We start from the raw sequence: 24,083 nt of genomic DNA, 5'->3' as shown, positions 1-24,083 counted from the left end.
GCCAACGTTCCTTGGAGACTGCCTCTCAGGGAGGACCTGCTGTCCCAAGGACCGATCTTTTTATCCTGCTTTACAGTCATTGGCTTTGACAGCCTGGCTGTTGAAAACCAGGTGCTGATGGATAGAGGTTTGCCTGGGTTGATTCTGATTCTGCTGAAGGCTAGGAAGTCTACCTCTAGAAAGATTTACCATCATACGTGGAAAGCATACATTTCATGGTGTGAGTCGATCGGTGTTCATCCCCATTCTTTTTCAGTGGCTTGGATTTTAACCTTCCTACATTGAGGTGTTGAGCGGAAGATAGCCTTAGGTACCATCAAGGGTCAGGTGTCTGCCTTGGTGGCCTTCTTTCAGCAACCCCTAGCCACGCATTCATTGGTGTGTACTTTTAATCAAGGGGTTCGACACTTGACCCTGCCGGTACGGTCTCCTCTACCTCCGTGGGAACATGGTGCTCTCAGTTCTTTAAAAGCCTCCCTTTGAAATTATTCAGGAGATTCCCCTGCTTACGCTGTCTCAGAAGGTAGATTTTCGGTGGCCATCACCTCTGTTCGCAGGGTGTCGGAACTGGGGGCGTTATCTTGTTGTACCTTCTATCTGGTCGTCCACAAAGATAGGGTTGTTCTTTGTCCACGCCCGTTGTTCCTTTCTATGGTGGTCTCTGACTTCCATTTGATTGAAGACATTGTGTTGCATTCCCTGTGTCCCAGACCCACACATCCCAAGGAATTTGCTTGCATGCCCTGGATGTGGTTCGGGTGTATCTGGCAGCCACAGAGTATTTTTGGAGGTCAGGCTCACTGTTTGTGATCACGGACGTGCCAAGAAAAGGGCTGTCTGCTTCTATTGCGATCATTTTCAGATGGATCAGACAGATGGCCGCTCAGATATTCTATCAAGGGTCAGGTTCCTCCTTTCCCTGTAAATGCGCACTCTACTCGTGCGGGTTTGCAAGGTGGCTGCTTGGTCATCGGTGCACACTTTTGCTAATTTCTACAAGGTGGATGTGTTTAGAGGGTTTGTTCCCTCTTTAGAGGTGTATTGTTCAGGTTGGGCTCCAGTTGTTTTTTCGTTGAGCTCCTGTTACCTATTTGGCTCTTGTGTTAAACCTTGGAATTTTTTTGTTGTCCCATTCCTCATGTTTGGCACTCCTTGGGGATGTCCCTCTGGTTCTGAATATGGAGCGCTGTGTCTGTCAATGAACAAATGACAAAATAGGATTTTTGTACTTACCGTAAAATCCATTTCTGAGTTTATTGACACCTCTATGGAGATTTGGTACTTCTGACGCTGCTTGTTACTAAACTGAAGGCCTATAGCATGGAAGGGGATATATACCAGCTAGGACTGCCCATAGGCATAGCCAAGTCTTTTTTCTGCCTAGTGTCCTACTCCTGTAGGGCGTGATATAACCCGATGGTTCTGAATATGGAGCGCTGTGTCAGTCAATGAACTTCGAGAAATGGCTTTTACAGTAAGTATAAGGCCCCTTTTACACTGTCGGTCCGTCGGACGGACTCCGTTTATCTCAGCGGGGGATCGATCCGCCGATCCCCGCATAGCAGGTGGAGGACAGCTTCAGTTGCCCATACATCTCTATGGGGGAATCGGATGGGAACGGCCCGTCGGTCCGTTCTCATCCGATCCGCTGGATGGATGGAAAATAGGGTTTCCTTCCGTCCAAATTTGACGGATCGGATCGGATGTCAGCGGACATGTCTCTGCTGACATCCGATGCCCCATAGGGATGTATGGGGGGACCGTTCAGATCCGTCAAAAAAACAGACAGGCAGATCTGAACGGTCCGCCTGTGTGAAAGAGCCCTAAAAATACTATTTTTTATGTCCTCGTTTTACAGGCAGTCCCCGGGTTACAAACAAGATGGATTCTGTAGGTTTGTTCTTAAGTTGAATTTGTATGTACAGTATGTCACAAAAGTGAGTACAACCCTCACATTTTTGTGAATATTTTATTATATCTTTTCATGTGACAGCACTCAAGAAATGACACTTTGCTACAATGTAAAGTAGTGAGTGTACAGCTTGTATAACAGTGTAAATTTGCTGTCCCCTCAAAATAACTCAACACACAGCCATTAATGTCTAAAGCACTTACAACAAAAGTGAGTACACCCTTAAGTTAAAATGTCCAAATTGGGCCCAAAGTGTCAATATTTTGTGTGACCACCATTATTTTCCAGCGCTGCCTTAACCCTCTTGGGCATGGAGTTCACCAGAGCTTCACAGGTTGCCACTGGAGTCCTCTTCCACTTCTCCATGACGACATTACTGAGCTGATGGATGTTAGAGACCTTGCGCTTCTCCACCTTCTGTTTGAGGATGCCCCACAGATGCTCAATAGGGTTTAGTTCTGGATATATGCTTAGCCAGTCTATCACCTTTACCCTCAGCTTCTTTATCAAAGCAGTGGTTGTCTTGGAGGTATGTTTGGGGTCATTATCATGGTGGAATACTGCCCTGCGGCCCAATCTCCGAAGGGAGGGGATCATGCTCTGCTTCAGTATGTAACAGTACATGTTGGCATTCATGGTTTCCTCAATGAACTGTAGCTCCCCTCTGCCGGCAGCATTCATGCAGCCCCAGACAATGACACACCCACCACCATGCTTGACTGTAGACAAGACACACTTGTCTTTGTACTCCTCACCTGGTTGCCGCCACACCATGACACCATCTGAACCAAATAAGTTTATCTTGGTTTTATCAGACCACAGGACCTGGTTCCAGTAATCCATGTCCTAAGTCTACTTGTCTTCAGCAAACTGTTTGCTTCAGTATGTCACAGTACATTTTGGCATTCATGTCACAGCAGCACTCATACAGCCCCAGACTATGACACTTTGATTGTAGGCAGGACACACTTATCTTTGCACTCCTCACCTAGTTGCCGCCACACACGCTTGACACCTTCTGAACCAAATAAGTTTATCTTGGTCTCATCAGACTACAGGACATGATTCCAGCAATCCATGTCCTTAGTCTGTTTGTCGTCAGCAAACTGTTTACGGGCTTTTCTTGTGCATCATCTTTAGAAGAGGCTTTCTTCTGGGATGACAGCCATGCAGACCAATTTGATGCAGTGTGCGGCGTATGGTCTGAGGACTGACAGGCTAACCCCCACCCCTTCAACCTCTGCAGCAATGCTGGCAGCACTCACACGTCTTTTTCCCAAAGACAACCTCTGGATATGACGCTGAGCATGTGCACTCAACTGCTTTGGTCGACCATGGCGAGGCCTGTTTTGAGTGGAACCTGTCCTGTTAAACCTCTGTGTGGTCTTGGCCACCGTGCTGCAGCTCAGTTCCAGGGTCTTGGCAATCATCGTATAGCCTAGGCCATCTTTATGTAGGGCAACAGTTCTTTTTTTCAGATCCTCAGAGAGTTCTTTGCCATTAGGTGCCATGTTGAACTTCCAGTGACCAGTATGAGAGAGTGAGAGCGATAACACCAAATTTAACACACCTGCTTCCCATTCACACCTGAGGCCTTGTAACTCTAACGAGTCACATGACACTGGGGGAGGGAAAATGGATAATTGGGCCAAATTTGGACATTTTCACCTAGGGGTGTACTCACTTTGGTTGCCAGCGGTTTAGACATTAATGGCTGTGTGTTAAGTTATTGTGAGGGGACAGCAAATTTACAATGTTATTCAAGCTGTACTTTACATTGTAGCAAAGTGTCATTTCTTCAGTCTTGTCACATGAAAAGATATAATAAAATATTTACAAAAATGTGAGGGGTGTACTCTGTGAGATACTGTAAGTTGGAACAGGTATATTTTTTAAAGCTTATTCCAGCCAAAAAACTTTTAGGATAGGAACACCCCTGTAATGTTTGTTTTGCTATCTGTGCCCCTGTTTAGAAGATTTTACCTCGCTTTCTGTCTATGTGACAATTGGATTTTATAAATTCTGGGTTGTTGTGGAAACAATAATTAGTGATTAAGCTTCAGTGGAGAACATTTTTCCCATGATAACTCCTACAGGAATGAATTTCGCTTCCTAGGGGTAGATTTCTTCTCACCTTCTGTTGTCTCCCACTGTTTGTAAGTAGGAGTCGTATGTAAGTTTAATGTTTGTAACTCGGGGACTGCCTGTAAAGCTCAACTCTAGTCTTACAAATTTCAGGTATTTGAGTGCATCCTAGTTGTAAATGTGCATTGCAGCACATATTCTCCTTATCATCTACATGTTGCTTTAACAGTCATGTTACTGCAACTATTTAGGTATGTGAAGTGCATTACAAAACACATACTGAGTGAGCAGGGGGCTTAGTAGAGAATTTAGTGACTAATATTATGGTAAAAAAAAAACTGTCTAATTATAACTTTAAATTTCTTTTTGTTTTTTGCATTTAAAATGTTCTGTGTTCTCTAAAGGTTTATGCCCGAACCAAACCTTCCCCCACTGATACTTTATGATAACAAGACTTTACCAAATCATGTGGATGCCAGTCAAGTTATAAATATAGACTCAATAAAAGAAATGTTGCCAGAACTTCCAAGTGTCACCAGAGAAAGACTTGTTGAAGAACATGGGATATTGCCTGAGCACAGTTTTGTTCTAGTGGTAAGTTTCTTTTGAGCTGGTCAGTGCTCTGAAGATTATACTAATGTATTAATAAGAGACAGATGTTTTTTAAAAATTACCAAAAGAACAAAAGTTTTGCCTATTTTACATTATGACTTAGTTTTCAAACAAGTAATTGAGGAAGAGAAAATGAGCCTTAAAATCGCAATCGTCTCAGAGGTTTTCAAAGGATAAGTTCACTGTACTGGGGGCCCACAGTAAATATCAGGAACAAATAGATTTTTGGATATGATATTCCTTTTATTCGTTTCTATACATGCTTTCAAGGTGACTTGCAGTGGCAACTTTGCCTCTGAAGTCCCAGAAAATAAAGTTTTCACGTCAACAGCATAAAATTTTCAGATGCAGAGCACAGTGCCGCATTCTCAGTTTGAGTATGTCGCTCATTAGAGGTGCGCATCTTCCCTGGCCTCATGATTCGATTCGATTCCATTTGATTCTGCGTTGTATCACGATGCATCATGAATAATGCCCATGGTTTTCATCAACAAAATTGAAGCAGTCATAAGAACTCCATTTTTTTATTTTATCTGTTCTTAAAAAAAGAAAAAACACTCAACACATGTAGCAAAGTCTAAATACAGCAGACAACAACTTAAAAAGGAGCTCCGGGCTCCCCCTAAATACTAGAGGAGATGGTCAGAGACCACAAACACACTGCAGGAGAGGGTGAGAGACCGCTGAAACACTACAGGAGAGGGTCAGAGACTGCAGACACACTACAGGAGAGGGTCAGAGACTGCAGACACACTACATGAGAGGGTGAGAGACCGCAGACACACTACAGGAGAGGGTCAGAGACTGCAGACACACTACAGGAAGAGGGTCAGAGACTGCAGACACACTACAGGAAGAGGGTCAGAGACTGCATACATGATACAAGAGATGATAAGAGACTGCAGACATGATACAAGAAATGATCAGAGGCTGTAGACATATTAAAAGCGAAGGTCAGAGACTGCAGAAATTTTAAAAAGAGTGTCAGAGACTGCAGACATATTAAAAGAGAAGGTCAGAGACTGCAGACATGATACAAGAGATGGTCAGAGACTGCAGACATTCTACAAGAGATGATCAGACTACAGACATAATACAAGGAATGATCAGAGAATGCAGACATACTTTTTTTCTGCCTAGTGTCCTACTCCGGTTTCCTCCCACACTCCAAAGACATGCTGGTAGGTTAATTGGATCCTGTATTAAAAAAAAAAAAATGGCCCTACTGTGTATGTATGTGAGTTAGGGACCTTAGATTGTAAGCTCCTTGAGGGCAGGGACTGATGTGAATGTACAATGTATATGTAAAGCGCTGCGTAAATTGACAGCGCTATATAAGTACCTGAAATAATAATAATAATACCCTTTAGTATCACTTTAACAAATCATTAGTGAGTCTTTTGGCATCAACATCAATGAAAAAAAAAAAGAAAAAAGGAAGGCATTCTATCTGCAAGTATACAGTGGGTACGGAAAGTATTCAGACCCCCTTAAATTTTTCACTCTTTGTTATATTGCAGCCATTTGCTAAAATCATTTAAGTTCATTCTTCTTCCTCATGAATGTACACATAGCACCCCATACTGACAGAAAAACACAGAATTGTTGACATTGTTGCAGATTTATTAAAAAAGAAAAACTGAAATATCACATGGTCCTAAGTATTCAGACCCTTTGCTCAGTATTTAGTAGAAGCCCCCTTTTGATCTAATACAGCCAGGAGTCTTTTTGGGAAAGATGCAACAAGTCTTTCACACCTGGATTTGGGGATCCTCTGCCATTCCTCCTTGCAGATCCTCTCCAGTTCTGTCAGGTTGCATGGTAAACAGTGGTGGACAGCCATTTTTAGGTCTCTCCAGAGATGCTCAATTGGGTTTAAGTCAGGGCTCTGGCTGGGCCATTCAAGAACAGTCACGGAGTTGTTGTGAAGCCACTCCTTCGTTATTTTAGCTGTGTGCTTAGGGTCATTGTCTTGTTGGAAGGTAAACCTTCGGCCCAGTCTGAGGTCCAGAGCACTCTGGAGAAGGTTTTTGTCCAGGATATCCCTGTACTTGGCCGCATTCATCTTTCCCTCGATTGCAACCAGTCGTCCTGTCCCTGCAGCTGAAAAACACCCCCACAGCATGATGCTGCCACCACCATGCTTCACTGTTGGGACTGTATTGGACAGGTGATGAGCAGTGCCTGGTTTTCTCCACACATACCGCTTAGAATTAAGGCCAAAAGTTCTATTTTGGTCTCATCAGACCAGAGAATCTTATTTCTCACCATCTTGGAGTCCTTCAGGTGTTTTTTTGGAGTCCTTCAGGTGTTTTTTAGCAAACTCCATGCAGGCTTTCATGTGTCTTACACTGAGGAGAGGCTTCCGTCGGGCCACTCTGCCATAAAGCCCCGACTGGTGGAGGGCTGCAGTGATGGTTGACTTTCTACAACTTTCTCCCATCTCCTGACTGCATCTCTGGAGCTCAGCCACAGTGATCTTTGGGTTCTTCTTTACCTCTCTCACCAAGGCTTTTCTCCCCCGATAGCTCAGATTGGCCGGACGGCCAGCTCTAGGAAGGGTTCTGGTCGTCCCAAACGTCTTCCATTTGAGGATTATGGAGGCCACTGTGCTCTTAGGAACCTTAAGTGCAGCAGAAATCATTTTGTAACCTTGGCCAGATCTGTGCCTTGCCACAATTCTGTCTCTGAGCTCTTCAGGCAGTTCCTTTGACCTCATGATTCTCATTTGCTCTGACATGCATTGTGATCTGGAAGGTCTTATATAGACAGGTGTGTGGCTTTCCTAATCAAGTCCAATCAGTATAATCAAACACAGCTGGACTCAAATGAAGGTGTAGAACCATCTCAAGGATGATCAGAAGAAATGGAAAGCACCTGAGTTAAATATATGAGTGTCACAGCAAAGGGTCTGAATACTTAGGACCATGTGATATTTCAGTTTTTCTTTTTTAATAAATCTGCAACAATGTCAACAATTCTGTGTTTTTCTGTCAGTATGGGGTGCTATGTGTACATTCATGAGGAAGAAGAATGAACTTAAATGATTTTAGCAAATGGCTGCAATATAACAAAGAGTGAAAAATTTAAGGGGGGTCTGAATACTTTCCGTACCCACTGTATGTCTGCAAGTGGATGTTTCTGGGTGGGAAAGTTTATAGGGAAATCTCAGGAAGAACTAGACAGAAAAAAGCCCCAATGTGATAGGCACACACAGACTGGAGGTACAGCAGAGGTGGGGGATGTGCCACTTCTATGCACTTACCCCTCACTTACGTTAGGCATAACAGGCTGGTCTCTCACCTTCCGAGCACTCCTACCACCCCTCCTCCTCCCCTCGCAGCTCATTTCCTAAAGCAGACTCTGTGTCTCATCCCATGGGGATGGTGACAGAGCTACAAATCCAGAGGAAGGAGGAAAGCGTGGGTGAGGGCAGGACGTTGATGTACTGCAGCGCCCGCCTCCTGAGGCTACACCATCCAATGAGGGGGGAACAGTGCCGAACTTAGCCAGGCCACCAGCGTGTGTCATTCCAGCAATGACACTTCTGTGCAGGGAGGGGGAGGAGCCAGGATGACGTCACGCGCAATTCGCAATTAATCTGGGTTTCGTATCGTTGCCAAATCGTAAAAGGTTGCATCGCGATGCATCGATGCGCCGATCATTTTCAACACCTCTATCGCTCATATACATTTCATATAAGTAATTACTATCAAAGAAAGTGACGGAGAAAAAAAATTTGGAGAACAAAAATAAAGACAATATTGGAAAAGCACTGAAGATATACATATGGAATAGCATGACGTGAGCTTTAAGCTGCTCTGCCGCATACACTGCTCAAAAAAATTTACCACTTGAGCTCCGCCCGCCGCAGTTTTACTGCGGCAGGCAGCCGCTCCTGGGCTAAGCGACGTTATACTACATCGCTCGCTCAGGAGACTCTAGGGGGTGAGCGTGCCCCCGCTCGTTAGCTGGGGAGCCAGTGCATGTGACCGGCAGCTCCGATGGCCGCCGGCCACTTGCGATCTCCTGCAGCTGAGAGAGAAGAACAGACGGCTGATGTAAACACAGCCATCTGTCATTCTCCCTGAAGTGATCACAGAGGCTATGTGATCCTGCTATATAGGATCGCATGTCTCTGTGATTACATTACAAGCCACGCTTCCTGACAGTTAGAATCATGCCCCTAGGGTCACATTTAACCCACTGATCACCCATACTGTTAACCCCTTCCCTGCCAGTGTAATTTTTACAGTAACAGTGCATATTTTTAGCACTGATTACTGTAGTAATGTCACTGGTACCCCCCAAAAGTGTCAAAAATGTCAGTTATTGGTCCGATCTGTCCACCGCAATGTCGCAGTCCTAAAAAACAAATCGCAGATTGCCGCCATTACTAGTAAAAAAAAAAACAATAAAAATTACATAAATCTTTCCTGTAGTTAGTAAACGCAATAACTTTTGCGCAAACCAATCAAAATACGCTTATTGCGATTTTTTTTTTTTTTTACCAAAAATATGTAGCAGAAAACAAATTGGCCTAAAATGTTAAAAAATTTTGATTTTTACATTTTTTTTTTGTTGAGAATTTCATATAAAAGAATGTGAAAAATATTGTAATTTTTTCAAAATTGTCGCTATTTTTTTGTTTATAGCGCAAAAAATAAAAATCGCACAGGTGATCAAATACCACCAAAAGGAAGCTCTATTTGTGGTAAAAAAAGGACATTAATTTAGTTTGGGTACAGCGTCACACGACCGCTCAATTGTCCGTTAAAGTAACGCAGTGCCGAATCGCAAAATAGGGCCTGGTCATTGAGCAGCCAAATCCTCCGGGGCTAAAGTGGTTAAAGGAACACTTTTTAATCAGAGTATAACATCAATTCAATTAAACTCCTGGAATATTGATCTGGTCAGTAAAGTAACAGAGGGGGTTGTTAATCAGTTTCAACTGCTTTTGTGTTAATGCAATTAACAACAGGTTCACTAGATGGGCAAACCACCTGTAAAACCAGGAATGCTTTTACAGGTGAAGGTCACTGACATTTTTTTACCTACTCACCTTTTCTGACTGTTTTCCACTAGTTTTGCATTTGGCCAGGGTCAGTGTTCCCACTGGTAGCATGAGGCGATACCGGGACCCTGTAGAAATTGCACAGGCAGTCCAACTCCTCCAGGATGGCACATCAATACGTGCCACTGCCAGAAGGTTTGCTGTGTCTGCCAGCACAGTCTGAAGAGCATGGAGGAGATTCCAGGAGACTCGCGGTTACTCTAGAAGAGCTGGACAGGGCCATAGAAGGTCCCTAACCCATCAGCAGGACCGGCATCTGCTCCTTTGTGCAAGGAGGAACAGGACGAGCACTGCCAGAGCACTACAAAATGAACGCCAGCAGGCCACTGGTGTAAATATCTCTGACCAAACAATCAGAAACAGACTGTATGAGGGTGGCCTGAGAGCCCGACGTCCTATAGTGGTCACTGCCCAGCACTATGGAGCTCGATTGGCATTTGCCATTGAACACCAGAATTTGCAGGTCCACCTCTGGCGCCCCTGAGCACATGTGACAGACGTGACAGGGTCTGGAGAAGTCGTTGAGAACGTTATGCTACCTGTAACATTGCTCACCATGACTGGTTTGGTGGTGGGTCAGTGATGGTCTGGGGAGGCATATCCATGAAGGGACGCACAGACCTCTAATGGCTAGACAATGGCATCCTGACTACCATTAGGTATGGGGATAAAATCCTTGGACCCGTTGTCAGACCCTACGCTGGTGCAGTGGGTTCTGGATTCCTTCTGGTGCACGGCAATGCCCGGCCTTATGTGGTGAGAGTATGCAGCCAGTTCCCAGAGGATAAGGGAATTGATAGCATTGAATGGCCCCCTTGCTCGCCTGACCTAAATCTAATAGAACACCCCTGTGACATTATGTTTTGGTCCATCGGACACCGCTAGGTTGCACTTCAGTCTTTTTAGAAGCTTAGTGATGCCCTGGTCCAGATCTGGGAGGAAATACCCCAGAAAACCATCCGTCGTTTCATTAGGAACATGCCCCGATGTTGTTTGGCATGCTAACAAGCATGTTGGGGCCATACAAACTACTGAGTACCATTTTGAGTTACTGCAATGGACTTTCAGCAAAATGGACTAGCCTGCTGCATACTTTTTTCACTTTTGACTTTTGGGGTGTCTTTGAATTCAGCCCTCTGTAGGTTGATAGTTTTCATTTCCATCAAATGATGTGGCATCCTTTCGCTCTTAACACATTACCCAGTCCATATCAGTATAGATATCCAGCATGATATTTTTCCTATTGAGATCTGATGTGTTTTCAAAGTGTTCCTTTAATTTTTTTTGAGCAGTGTATGTGAATACCTTTATTTGTGCTAGACGTGGGCTCAATCTTGCACCCCCCCCCCCCCCCCGGCACGCAGACCAAGCTGTCACTGACAGCTACTAATCCCAGAGTAATGTTTGCATTCCAGGTGATGTGTCCTGTGTGGAAGGAAACATAGTGGAGAATTTATCAAAACTGGATCAGACATAATCCAGAGCAGCTGTGCATGGCATCCAGTAGAACTAAAAGAAAATCTTTATTTTTTATTTTGGATAGCGGAAGGTTTATTTTTTGACATCTGCATCCTGTCCCATAGCCCAAACAGGAATTGAGATAAAATCCCTCTAAAGTGAGGGAAACCCTGGTTGTCACCACGTTCAGTAGAACTAGTGTTGGAAGATATCCTCACTATTCCTGTTCGGGGGCAACTCAAAATATGAGATTTTCTTTTACTTTTACCTTTGGTGATAACAGTAAACCGGACTAATGGAGAGTGTGAATCTCCCGAACGGGGTCACAGACAGCTATAAATACCTCTAATAATTTACTTTTATTTTTACTTTAGCGAACAAGCTGAAGATGGAAGCTGAATGATTCCAGTTTTGATAAATTTGCCTCATTGTTTCTTTGCGGGGGCTCTCTAGAATAATTTGGTTTAAAAAAAAATAATAAATCAATAAAGCTAAAATAGTTAGATCAGGGCTTGAACTAGGTTAGTGTTAATGTCAGTGTTAGCATTAGGGTCTGTGTTTGGTTTAGTGTTAATCTGTTTTAGGTAAGATAGAACAGGATTTTATATTTAGCATCAGTGCCAGTGTTAGTGTCAGTGTTTGTGTGTTTTAGGTAGGATTAAAAAAACTCAAAATGCAGACTATTGTTTCTGAACAGTACCAGGGGTACAAACAAATATGCACACACATATGTGGCGTCCTCATGCACTTTAAGAGTAGAAGTTATTTTAGATTTTTTTTTGGTTATAAGTCAGGGTAGTGGCAAGAAATATACTGTACAGCTGAAAATGTAAAAAAAAAAAAAAATTTTATTTAAAAAAAATTATTTCTCTTACGTCCTCCGACAGTCGCCGCCTCCTCTAAGTCATCACTGTTGGGGTATTGTCCTCTGCTCCGCAGGAGTAGCTAGGCATATAGACTTAGTTAAAAACAAAAGGCATTTGCATATACACACCCCTGGGGGCTGTCCCATCTGGTCAATTCCCCCCTGCAGTGATCACTCCCAACTCAGTTTTAATCTGCCTAGCGTCAGGAGTAGTTAGGCTTCCCTGTGCTGGGGCTACAGTCTCAGCCTATCTAATTTTTTCTTTGATTTTCTTTGAAAATGTCAGTTTTCTCTTACTTTACTAGCTGTTTATTTTGTCAGCTTTAGTTTTAGTCGACTCTTCGGAAGAAGATGGATCATGCGGTGCTGGGATTCGGACTGGCCGCCCTGGTTCTCCAGGGCAGAGGGTCAGATGGACCCCCAGCCTGCCATTGAGCGTTCCGCTATGGTTCGCCCTGGCACTATGAACGACCCATCCCTGTTCGCAGCAGGGATGCAGCTGTGAGGTGGCTACCTCACTGGACGCATCTGCGATTCAGCAGTGCAATGTCCCTGGCAAACGGCATTCCCTGTCAGATGAGGACAGCGGCTTTCCGTTCTGAGAGGCTCCCCACGCCATCTGGTATAGGTAAGTACTTCTGTGTGGGGCCTCTGTATGGGGTGGCAGTCCTGTGTTGCTGTGTGTTCCCCATGTCTGTGCCTGTGTGACTCCCTGATGCGGTCCCTGCGGGGATCGCTTGTACATGCGCTGCGGCGCTGTGTGTGTTTGGGAGTCCCCTTCCCTGTGTCACTTCGGTGTTTGGGGGTGCAGACTGTGTATGGGGCCGCAGCGGGGTGAAACCGCGCGGTCCGCCATGTTTTAACTATGGGCAGGCATGTAGGCTTCACTATGGGCTATACTACATGCTGTTTTGGCGCCAATCGCCACCATTTTGCGGTAGACGAACGATCGGTTCGGCCGCATGTTCGGCGGCCATTTTGGCAGAGCCTCCTATGCTTTCCTATGGGGCAGCCATTTTCCCTGGGTCATGCAGCTTATATGTTCAGCCTACTTTAGCAGCACTTTCTTTTCCTCTGAAGCAGGACATCGGTGGCAACACTCTGCGGGGCTCTGCAGGTTATTGCTCTCAATATCTCTCTGTATTATCGCTTCTGGCTCAGTTTTTTCTTCTCCTGTTTTGGGGTCCTTTGTCACTGTAGCTGTAGCGGTGGGCTGCGCACTCCGCAGCGCTCTTAAAGGGACAGTACTTAATTCTTGCACTGTTATTTTTTCTCACTTTGAGCAATGGATTCTCAGGACAGCAAATTCCCCCCAGCCTTGGTGGGGGCCCCCAGTTCTCCTGTGGCCCCTCTGAGACCTGATTTGGCCGCTGTAGTGGCGACTTTGGTGTCAAATATGGAAATGCTGATGGCTGAACGTGCTGCTCGTAAGAGGCCCAGATTGTCTCTCTCCTCTGATTCAGATGGTGATATGGCTGCTGCTGCTGCGAGCGTGCCCTTTTCAGGGTCCCGCTCATCCTTGGACCCGCTGGGGTCTGAGGGGGAGGCGGAGGTGGAGGGGGTTGATACCTCCTCCCCGGGTCGCCTGAAGAGCGGGCGACCATGGATGGATGAATTCTTTTTGTGAATGAAACTTTACATTCGGAGGATGAGCCCAGTCCTCCGGGCATTGTGTCCTCTTTTGGGACGCACAGGACCCGCAAGTCGGCGCAGGTTTTTCCCTGCCCTGCTGAGATTCATTACACTGTTAATGAAATGTGGCGCACGTTAGAACGTCCATTCGTGGTGCCTAGTCGGTTCAAATTGCTTTATCCTTTTGCACCGGCTACGGAATCGCGATGGTGTGTGCCTCCACAGGTGGATCACACGGTTGCTGTGTTAAACAAGGCTATCTTGGTTCCTACGGAGGATTCCCCGGTTTTCCGGGATCACACGGACCGGCGGTTGGAGTCTTTAGCCCGCCATTCCTATACGGTGGCGGGCTCACTGCTCAAACCCATTTTCTGGTCCGTGTTGGTGGCTCAGGCGGTTGCTGATTGGACTAAGATGCTTAGGAGCAACCTCGTGTCTGATGCTGTGCCGCCTGCCCGGCTGGAAATGGTGGATCACATCCACCAGGGAATCATGTATCTGTGTGATGCGGCCTTGAATGAGGCCCCCTTAGTAGCACGCCTGTCTAGTGTCTCGGTACTTAACCGGCGACTGATATGGCTGAAGAGCTGGTCAGCTGACCAGTCCTCGCGGAAAACGGTTGCCGATTTTCCCTATGCTGGCTCTTGCCTTTTTGGCGAGGCGTTGGATACCCTGGTGAAAGGCGTCACGGGGGGCAAGAGCACCATGCTGCCCCAGAACCCGAAGCACAAGTCCTTTCGAGTCAAGCGGGGTTCTGCGCCTAGATCCAATCAGGGGTCCTTTCGTGCCTTTCGGAACCAATCCAAGGGCAAGCCCTTCAAGGCCCAGGGGGGCCAGAAGAAGCCCTGGGCGGGTAAGCAGAAGTCAGACAATGCCGGTGCGGCGAGTCGGTCCACCTCTGCCTGAAGGGGCGCCCTCACCTGTTTCTGGGGTGTGGGGACGTTTGCGTGGTTTCCTCCGACCCTGGCTGCTCCGGATATCGGACAAGTGGGTTCAGGAAATCGTTCGATCGGGATACAAGATCGAATTTCTTTCCCGGCCAGCGGACAGATTCTTCCCCTCAAATCTTCATTTGCCTCCGGGGCGTCTGCAGGACCTGCACCGAGCGGTTCAGGACCTTCTTGCTCAGGGGGTGATTGTCCCGGTGCTTCATCGGGACAGGTTTCGGGCTTTTATTCCAGTCTGTTCACTGTGCCCAGAAAGGAGGGCAAAGTGCGTCCTATTCTGGACCTGAAAGCGCTGAACCGCTTTGTGCACGTTCGGAAATTCCGTATGGAGTCTCTCCGCTTGGTGGTGGCTTCCCTGAGCCCAGGAGAATTCCTGGCCTCGATAGATCTCAAGGATGCGTACCTGCACATCCCCATTTTCGAGGGTCATCAGCGGTACCTCCGGTTTGCTATCGCAGAGGACCACTACCAGTTTGTGGCGTTACCTTTTGGTCTTGCTTCGGCTCCAAGGGTTTTTACCAAAGTGTTGGCGCCGGTTCTGGGCCTGCTGAGGGCTCAGGGCATTGCGGTCTTGGGGTATCTGGACGATCTCCTCATAAGAGCGAGTGTCAGCCAGGACCTAGTGCGCGATCTGTCCACCACGGTACAGACGCTCCGGGAGTTCGGATGGACCATCAACATTCAAAAATCGACTTGTCTCCTTCGGTTCGTTTTTCCTATCTGGGAATGAATCTGGACTCTGCTCAGGCAAAGGTGTTCTTACCGGAGGAAAAGCTCCGGACGTTGCAAGACGAGATCAGGTCCCTCAGGGACAAACCATCCTCGTCACTCAGGACCTGTATGCGGGGTCTGGGGTTAATGGTGTCGGCCTTCGAGGCGATACCCTTTGCTCAGTTTCACACGCGGGCTCTCCAAGCGGAGATCCTGGCCAAGTGGGACGGACTGCCTCAGTCCCTGGGTCTGAGTGTCTCCTTGAGTCGTCAGACCAGATTGGCTCTTCTGTGGTGGCTCCAGTCCCCATCGGTGGCGGAGGGCAAGTCCTTCTGTCCGTTGGTGTGGACAGTGATTACTACGGATGCCAGCCTGTCAGGCTGGGGTGGGGTCCTGGGCAACCTGTCTGCCCAGGGCACTTGGTCGGGGGAAGAATCCTCCCTCCCGATAAATGTGCTGGAATTGCGAGCGATAAAACTCTGTCTCTTCCAGTGGTCGGACCATCTTCGGGGTCGTCCTGTCCGGGTACAGACGGACAATGCTACCGCGGTAGCTTACATCAACCACCAAGGGGGCACCAGGAGTGCTCGGGCGGCCCGGGAGGTGACCGACATTCTGTCTTGGGCCGAGACTCATGTCCCGGCGATCTCGGCAGTTTACATTCCGGGTATGGAGAATTGGCAGGCTGACTATCTGAGCCGCTAGACCCTGGACCAGATGGAATGGTCCCTACATCCGGAGGTCTTCCAAATGCTGTGTGCGAAGTGGGGATCCCCGGACGTGGATCTGTTTGCATCTCGGCTAAACCGAAAGATGGAAAGGTTCGTGGCAAGAACGCGCGATCCGCTGGCAGACGCCTCGGATGCGTTAGTGGCCCCTTGGCATCAGTATCGCCTGATGTATGCCTTTCCTCCGATTCAGTTGCTGTCCAGGTTCCTCCGCAGGTTAACCTCGGAACCGCACCTGGTGATTCTGGTGGTGCCGGACTGGCCTCGCCGGTCCTGGTACGCCGATGTTGTTCACCTGGCAGTGGCGCCTCCATGGCAACTGCCAATGCGGGAAGATCTACTGTCTCAGGGACCTATCTTCCATCCTGCTTTACAGTCGCTGGCTTTAACGGCCTGGCTGTTGAGACCCAGGTCCTGAGGGACAAGGGTCTCTCCCCTGAGGTTATCCCAACTCTAATCAAGGCTAGGAAAACCTCCTCTGGTAAAATCTATTACCGTACCTGGAAAGCTTATTTCGCCTGGTGTGAGTCCAGGGGGTTCTCCCCTCGCTCTTACTCGGTGTCGAGAGTGTTGGCTTTCCTCCAGTCTGGAGTGGACCAGCGCCTGGCGCTGGCCACGATAAAGGGCCAGGTGTCTGCACTGGCTATCATTTTCCAACGCCCTGTGGCATCTCATTCTTTGATTCGCACCTTCATTCAAGGTGTGCGACATTTGGCTCCTCCCAGGAAGGAGCCTTTACCTCCATGGGACTTGAACTTGGTTCTGTCCGTGTTACAGCGTGCTCCCTTTGAAAACATCAGGGAGATATCGTTGCCTCTGCTGTCAAGAAAGGTCGCCTTTTTAGTGGCGATCACTTCGGCTCGCAGAGTGGTGGAGCTGGCGGCGTTGTCTTGCCGCTCTCCTTACTTGATAATTCACAAGGATAAGGTGGTTTTGAGACCACCCCCGTCCTTTCTTCCCAAGGTGATCACTGAGTTTCACCTTAATGAGGACATTGTCCTGCCTTCGCTTTGTACGAAGCCTAAGCATCCGAAGGAGGTTGCTTTTGCATTCCTTGGATGTTGTCAGGGCGATCAGGGTTTACCTGTCGTCTACGGAATCCTTTCAGAAGACGGATTCCCTATTTGTCCTTCCTGAGGGATCTCGGAAGGGCATGGCTGCGTCTGCAGCAACTATTGCCAAATGGATCAGACAGACCATTGAGCGGGTTCCACCCTTCCCTGTTAAGGCGCACTCTACCAGATCTGTGAGTATGTCCTGGGCCTGTTGGCATCGGGCCTCGGTGGCCCAGGTGTGCAAGGCTGCGACTTGGTCGTCGTTGCACACTTTCTCAAAATTCTACAAAGCTGATGTTCTGGCATCAGCTGATGCTTCCTTTGGCCGCAAGGTGCGGCAGTGCCATGAAGGACCCTTGTTTTTTTATGGGTCCCTGGCTGTTAGTATTTGCTTTCCTGGGCTGTTGAGCATTGTTTATTTCTGTTGCCCAGAAGGTTCTCTTACGGTGCCTGTAAGATTCCTTTCTCTGATGTGGGTAATGCGTTGCCTTTTCTACGGTTGCGTCTCCCATACGGCTTTGGGACATCCCAACAGTGATGACTTGGAGGAGGCGGCGACTGTCGGAGGACGTAAGAGAAAACTGAATTTTTGTAACATCTTACCTGTAAAATTCCTTTCTCTGAGTCCTCCGACAGTCGCCGCCCCCGCCCCGCCCCTCTTTTGGGGTTCTTATTACCTACTGCTATGCTACCAAACTGAGTTGGGAGTGATCACTGCAAGGGGGTATTGACCAGATGGGACAGCCCCCAGGGGTGTGTATATGCAAATGCCTTTTGTTTTTAACTAAGTCTATATGCCTAGCTACTCCTGCGGAGCAGAGGACAATACCCCAACAGTGATGACTTAGAGGAGGCAGCGACTGTCAGAGGACGTAAGAGAAATAATTTTTTTAAATAAAAAATTTTTTTTTTACATTTTCAGCTGTACAGTATATTTCTTGCCACTACCCTGACTTATAACCAAAAAAAATCTAAAATAACTTCTACTCTTAAAGTGCATGAGGACGCCACATATGTGTGTGCATATTTGTTTGTACCCCTGGTACTGTTCTGAAACAATAGTCTGCATTTTGAGTTTTTTTAATCCTACCTAAAACACACAAACACTGACACTAATACTGGCACTGATGCTAAATATAAAATCCTGTTCTATCTTACCTAAAACAGATTAACACTAAACCAAACACAGACCCTAATGCTAACACTGACATTAACACTAACCTAGATCAAGCCCTGATCTAACTATTTTAGCTTTATTGATTTATTTATTTATTTTTTTAAACCAAATTATTCTAGAGAGCCCCCGCAAAGAAACAATGAGGCAAATTTATCAAAACTGGAACCATTCAGCTTCCATCTTCAGCTTGTTCGCTAAAGTAAAAATAAAAGTAAATTATTAGAGGTATTTATAGCTTCCGTTTTTTTTGTGCCAGTATTCATTCAATTTTCTTTAACATTTACTATCAAATGAAGGACCCAGTGTGTCATGTAAAAACAAGGTACAATTCACCTCTCCTCCTCACCTTTCCTTTTTTTTTTTTAAGCGGATTGGAGGTAGACGGGTATAGACAGACACAAGTCTGTTTACACCCACCGGTTAATAGCGAGGAATGGAGCGTCCAATCAGGTCCGCCAGAAAAACTGACAGGTGGAGATGAACGGACCCTTTGTGTGAAAAGGGCCTTAGTGTTTGTCTTCATCAAAAGGAAGTTAAGGTAACAGCAAAAGAAATATATTACCCTTTCTGTATCACAATAAATTATTGTGATATACAACTGAAACATACACAGTGCGCCCAGTGACTGACACTTGGGTGCAAGAGCCAACATTTTTAGTGTATCTAGGAAGCCCCAAACCTCAAGGTTTTCTAAATTCTGAATAGAGCTGTAGGGTTCTCCTGTGGGCTGTTCCATCCCTACTCCTGCACTTAGCCCATTGACCCATCACAGTCAGACAAACATGGGGTGCAGACCTTGAACTTACAGCTTTGGTTTGAAGGTATATAATAATAGAGTGCCTAGGTTTGAAGTGGGAGGGTTTATGGAGGCAGTTTGGAACAAGCCTGTAGACAAATAGAGATTTCTGTTTTTTTCAAGCAAACTTCACTGTGGTCAATTTAGCTCCACTACAGGTGTACTTTAACCGCTGGCCCTGCATTGTATTTGCAGTTTTATTCTTCCATTTATGACCTGACCATTGGCATAATCATTTTATACCTCGTGTGCATAATCATGTCATATACTGACCCACTTCTGTTGTCTTATAATAATTTGTTTATTCTTTTTGACCCCTTTGCTTTTTTTCCATGTATGTATCTTATCCTTTAGACATTAGTTTAATCAGTAACAACTACTTAACTGTCTAGAGCTATAGCTAGTAATTTAGCCCAAAAAAATTGTATATGTTGCCTGTTGCTATAACAACCTGTTGTCAGTTATTGTTTGAAGAGTAGACTAAGAAACTGTTGATGCATACAATAATGGTCCAACTAAACCACATATTGAATGCTTTGCTGCCTGGAAACCATACAATTATTTTAGCCATCCTGCATTTGTTATTGCCTATGCTAATTAAATGTATTTTTCACTATTTTCATTCTCTTGAGATGCTTCTTTGCATAACTGAAAATGGCGGGCATATTGCTAAAAACAAATATAATATCCACAGCAGCCAGTCTAAATCTATATTGTACTGCCCTAACTTCAGTGGAGTGAATTGTTATTGATTGATATGGGTTATAGTTCTTTCCATGTAAATTTTGCTTTGTGCACAGTTTTCCACTATGGAGCAGTGACTAGCTTTTTTTCCCACATTGCCAGTAACCAAAAGGGAACATCATGTTGGCATTTTATCGCACCTCACTGCTCTGCACCTCCAGGTTGCGTTGCAGTGAGGTGCAATAAAATGCTAACATGATGTGCTTGTATGAATGACAAATCTATGTCATTTTTGTTCATCAACCAAAAGCAGGTTACTTCACTGCAGGTTTGAGGACAGGCACGCTCACATCTTGTTTATCTTTGTGCTAACTCTGCATGTCTGTCACCACCCTTAATTTTCATAGTTGCTTGTATTGGCAGTGGAAATGGGATTTCTCCAGAAAACTTCTGATAAACAGGCCTCAGTGCAGAACAGAACTGTGACAAATTGACATTTATGCCCACAAACTGAACTCCAGACAGATATTAAACAACACACCAGCTAATGGAACTGCATGTTCATTTTAATGTATACAGTGAACAAAATTATAAATGCAATACTTTTGTTTTTGCCCCATTTTTCATGAGCTGAACTCAAGAGATCTAAGACTTTTTCTATGTACACAAAAGGCCTATTTCTCTCAAATATTCACAAATCTGTGTTAGTGAGCACTTCTCCTTTGCCGAGATAATCCATCCACCTGACAAGTGTGGCATATCAAGATGCTGATTAGACAGCATGATTATTGCACAGGTGTGCCTTAGGCTGGCCACAATAAAAGGCCACTCTAAAATAGCAGTTTTATCACACAGCACAATGCCATAGATGTCGCAAGTTTTGAGGGAGCGTGCAATTGGCATGCTGACTGCAGGAATGTCCACCACAGTTGTTGCCCGTGAATTGAATGTTCATTTCTCTACCATAAGACGTCTCCAAAGGCGTTTCAGAGAATTTGGCAGTACATCCAACTGTCCTCTGGAACGCAGACCACATGTAACCACACCAGCCCAGGACCTCCACATCCAGCATCTTCACTTGAGTGGGCAAATGTTCACATTCGACGGCGTCTGGCGCTTTGGATAGGTGTTCTCTTCACGGATGAATCCTGGTTTTCGCTGTACAAGGCAGATAGCAGACAGCGTGTATGGCATCGTGTGGGTGAGCAGTATACTGATGTAAATGTTGTGGATCGAGTGGCCCATGGTGGCAGTGGGGTTACGGTATGGGCAGGCGTATGTAATGGACAACAAACATAGGTGCATTTTATTGCCATTTTGAATGCACAGAGATTCTGTGACGAGATCCTGAGGCCCATTGTTGTGCCATGCATCCACGACCATCACCTCACGTTGCAGCATAATAATGCACAGCCCCATGTTGCAAGGATCTGTACACAATTCTTGGAAGCTGAAAACATCCCAGTTCTTGCATGGCCAGCATACTCACCTGACATGTCAACCATTGGGCATGTTTGGGATGCCCTGGATCGGCGTATACGAACGGCGTGTTCCAGGTTCTGCCAATATCCTGCAACTTCGCACAACCATTAAAGAGGAGTGACGCAACATTCCACAGGCCCCAATCAACAAACTGATCAACTCTATGCGAAGGAGATGTGTTGCACTGCGTGAGGTAAATGGTGGTCACACCAGATACTGACCAGATACTGACGCCCCCCCCTTCAATACAGTAAAACTGCACATTTTAGAGTGACCTTTATTGTGGCCAGCCTAAGGTACACCTTTGCAATAATCATGCTGCCTAATCAGCATCTTGATATGCCACACCTGTGAGGTGGATGAATTATCATGGCAAAGGAGAAGTGCTCACTATCACGGATTTAGACAGATTTGTGAACAATATTTGAAAGAAATAGGCCTTTTCTGTACGTAGAAAAAGTCTTTGATCTTTGAGTTCAGCTAAAGAAAAAATGGGGGCAAAAACAAAAGTGTTGCGTTTATAATTTTGTTCAGTGTAAAATTTATTTTTAGATGCGGTTAATAGAAGTGCCTTCATTTGGGGCAGCAGTTGGGGGGCCAATCAGTTGTGCTGCTTGTACGTGTGCTGAAAAGGATCATGCTGACTAAAGTGGAGAGCAAACTGATCAGTCAGCTGCTTCCTCTTCAATATCCAGTCACAAGCTGGGAGATTTCCTAGCTGTGTATTTTCCTATGTTCCAACTAAGTATTAAATGGTTTGGAAGTTCAACTTTAAGCCAAAACACTTTCCTATCTATCTTATTCCATTTTTTTTTTTTTTTTTAAATATCTGTAGCGCTGGTAGTTGGCAAAGTTCCAGATGTCTCAGCGTCACTTGAGTCCAGGTACAGGGTCGGTCATCGCAAATGCAAGGCAGAAGAACCCAAACAATCCAGCAGCTCCTCCACAATTAGCATCACATATTTCTTCAGTTTTATTTATTCTTTAAAAAGAATATGTGACAGCACCTACAGTGGGGATCTAAAGTTTGGGCACCCCAGGTAAAAATTTGTATTAATGTGCATAAAGAAGCCAAGGAAAGATGGAAAAATCTCCAAAAGGCATCAAATTACAGATTAGACATTCTTACTATATGTCAACAAAAGTTCTATTTTATTTTTTATCATTGACACTTTCAAAATTACAGAAAACAAAAAAAAAATGGTGTCTGCAAAAGTTTGGGCACCCTGTAGAATTTATAGCATGCACTGCCCCCTTTGCAAGGCTGAGACCTGCCAGTGTCATGGATTGTTCTCAATCATTGTCTGGGAAGACCAGGTGATGTCAATCTCAAAGGTTTTAAATGCCCAGACTAATCTGACCTTGCCCCAACAATCAGCACCATGGGATCTTCTAAGCAGTTGTCTAGAAAACTGAAACTGAAAATAGTTGACGCTCACAAAGCTGGAGAAGGCTATAAGAAGATAGAAAAGCGTATCCAGATGTCAATATCCTCTGTTCGGAATGTAATCAAGAAATGGCAGTCATCAGGAACAGTGGAAGTTAAAGCAAGATCTGGAAGACCAAGAAAAATATCAGACAGAACAGCTCGCAGGATTGTGAGAAAAACAATTCAAAACCCACGTTTCACTGCACGATCCCTCCAGAAAGATCTGGCAGACACTGGAGTTGTGGTACACTATTCCACTATAAAGAGATACTTGTACAAATATGGTTTTCATGGAAGAGTCATCAGAAGAAAACCTCTTCTACGTCCTCACCACAAAAATCAGCGTTTGAACTTTGCAAATGAACATATAGACAAGCCTGATGCATTTTGGAAACAAGTTCTGTGGACCGATGAGGTTAAAATTGAACTTTTTGGCCGGAATGAGCAAAGGTATGTTTGGAGAAGGGGCACAGAATTTATTAAAAAGAACCTCTGTCCAACTGTTAAGCATGGGGGTGGATCAATCATGCTTTGGGGTTGTATTGCAGCCAGTGGCACAGGGAACATCTCACGAGTAGAAGGAAAAATGTATTCAATAAAATTTCAGCAAATTTTGGATGGTAACTTGATGCCATCTTTGAAAAAGCTGAAGTTAAAGAGAGGATGGCTTCTATAAATGGATAGATCACACCTCGAAATCCACGGAGGATTAAATCAAGAGGCGTAAACTGAAGGTTTTGCCATGGCCTTCACAATCTCCTGACCTCAACATAATTGAAAATCTATGGATAGACCTTAAAAGAGCAGTGCATGACAGACAGCCCAGAAATCTCAAAGAACTGGAAGACTTTTGTAAGGAAGAATGGGCAAAGATACCTCAAACAAGAATTGAAAGACTCTTGGCTGGCTACAAAAAGCTTTTACAAGCTGTGATACTTGCCAAAGGGGGCAGTACAAGATATTAACTCTGCAGGGTGCCCAAACTTTTGCAGATGTCATTTTTTTGTTTTCTGTTATTTTGAAAGTGTAAATGATGGAAATAAAATCTAACTTTTGTCGACATATTATAGGAATATCTAATCTGTAAATTGATGCCTTTTGGAGATTGTTCCATCTTTCCTTGGCTTCTTTATGCACATTAATACAAATTTTTACCTGGGGTGCCCAAACTTTCGATCCCCACTGTAACTAACATAACTGGCCACAAAATAATTATTTATATAGACATTATTAATATATTCAATTGACTAGAAAGCTTAGTACTATCCAATTTGGACATTAAGTTGACTGAATGTTCTAATGAGTGGAGAAAGCAACTGATTACTGCTAAAAGTGCATTGGTGTAATGCAATAAAGCAATAAAAATGATTAATAGGAAACCCCTATGTGATGTAGTATATCCTTCCATAGACTGGATTGGCATAAAGTTTAGTAGA

At 45.2% G+C, this 24,083-nt stretch overlaps 1 protein-coding gene across 1 annotated transcript in view; it reads left to right on the top strand.

The window, feature by feature from the left end:
- GATB (glutamyl-tRNA amidotransferase subunit B) overlaps positions 1-24,083 on the top strand; it is a 249,958-nt gene that overhangs the window by 162,800 nt on the left and 63,075 nt on the right. The window contains exon 9 of the mRNA XM_082243457.1: positions 4,402-4,591. Coding sequence (XP_082099583.1) covers positions 4,402-4,591 — 190 coding nt within the window. The remainder of the gene's footprint in view (positions 1-4,401; positions 4,592-24,083) is intronic.

The sequence above is a fragment of the Pelophylax lessonae genome, assembly GCF_965119305.1.
Source record: "Pelophylax lessonae genome assembly, chromosome: 1".
NCBI classification, from domain to species: Eukaryota; Metazoa; Chordata; class Amphibia; order Anura; family Ranidae; genus Pelophylax; species Pelophylax lessonae.
Note: the sequence above shows the minus strand (reverse complement) of the source record. Positions and strands in the feature narration are given on the sequence as shown.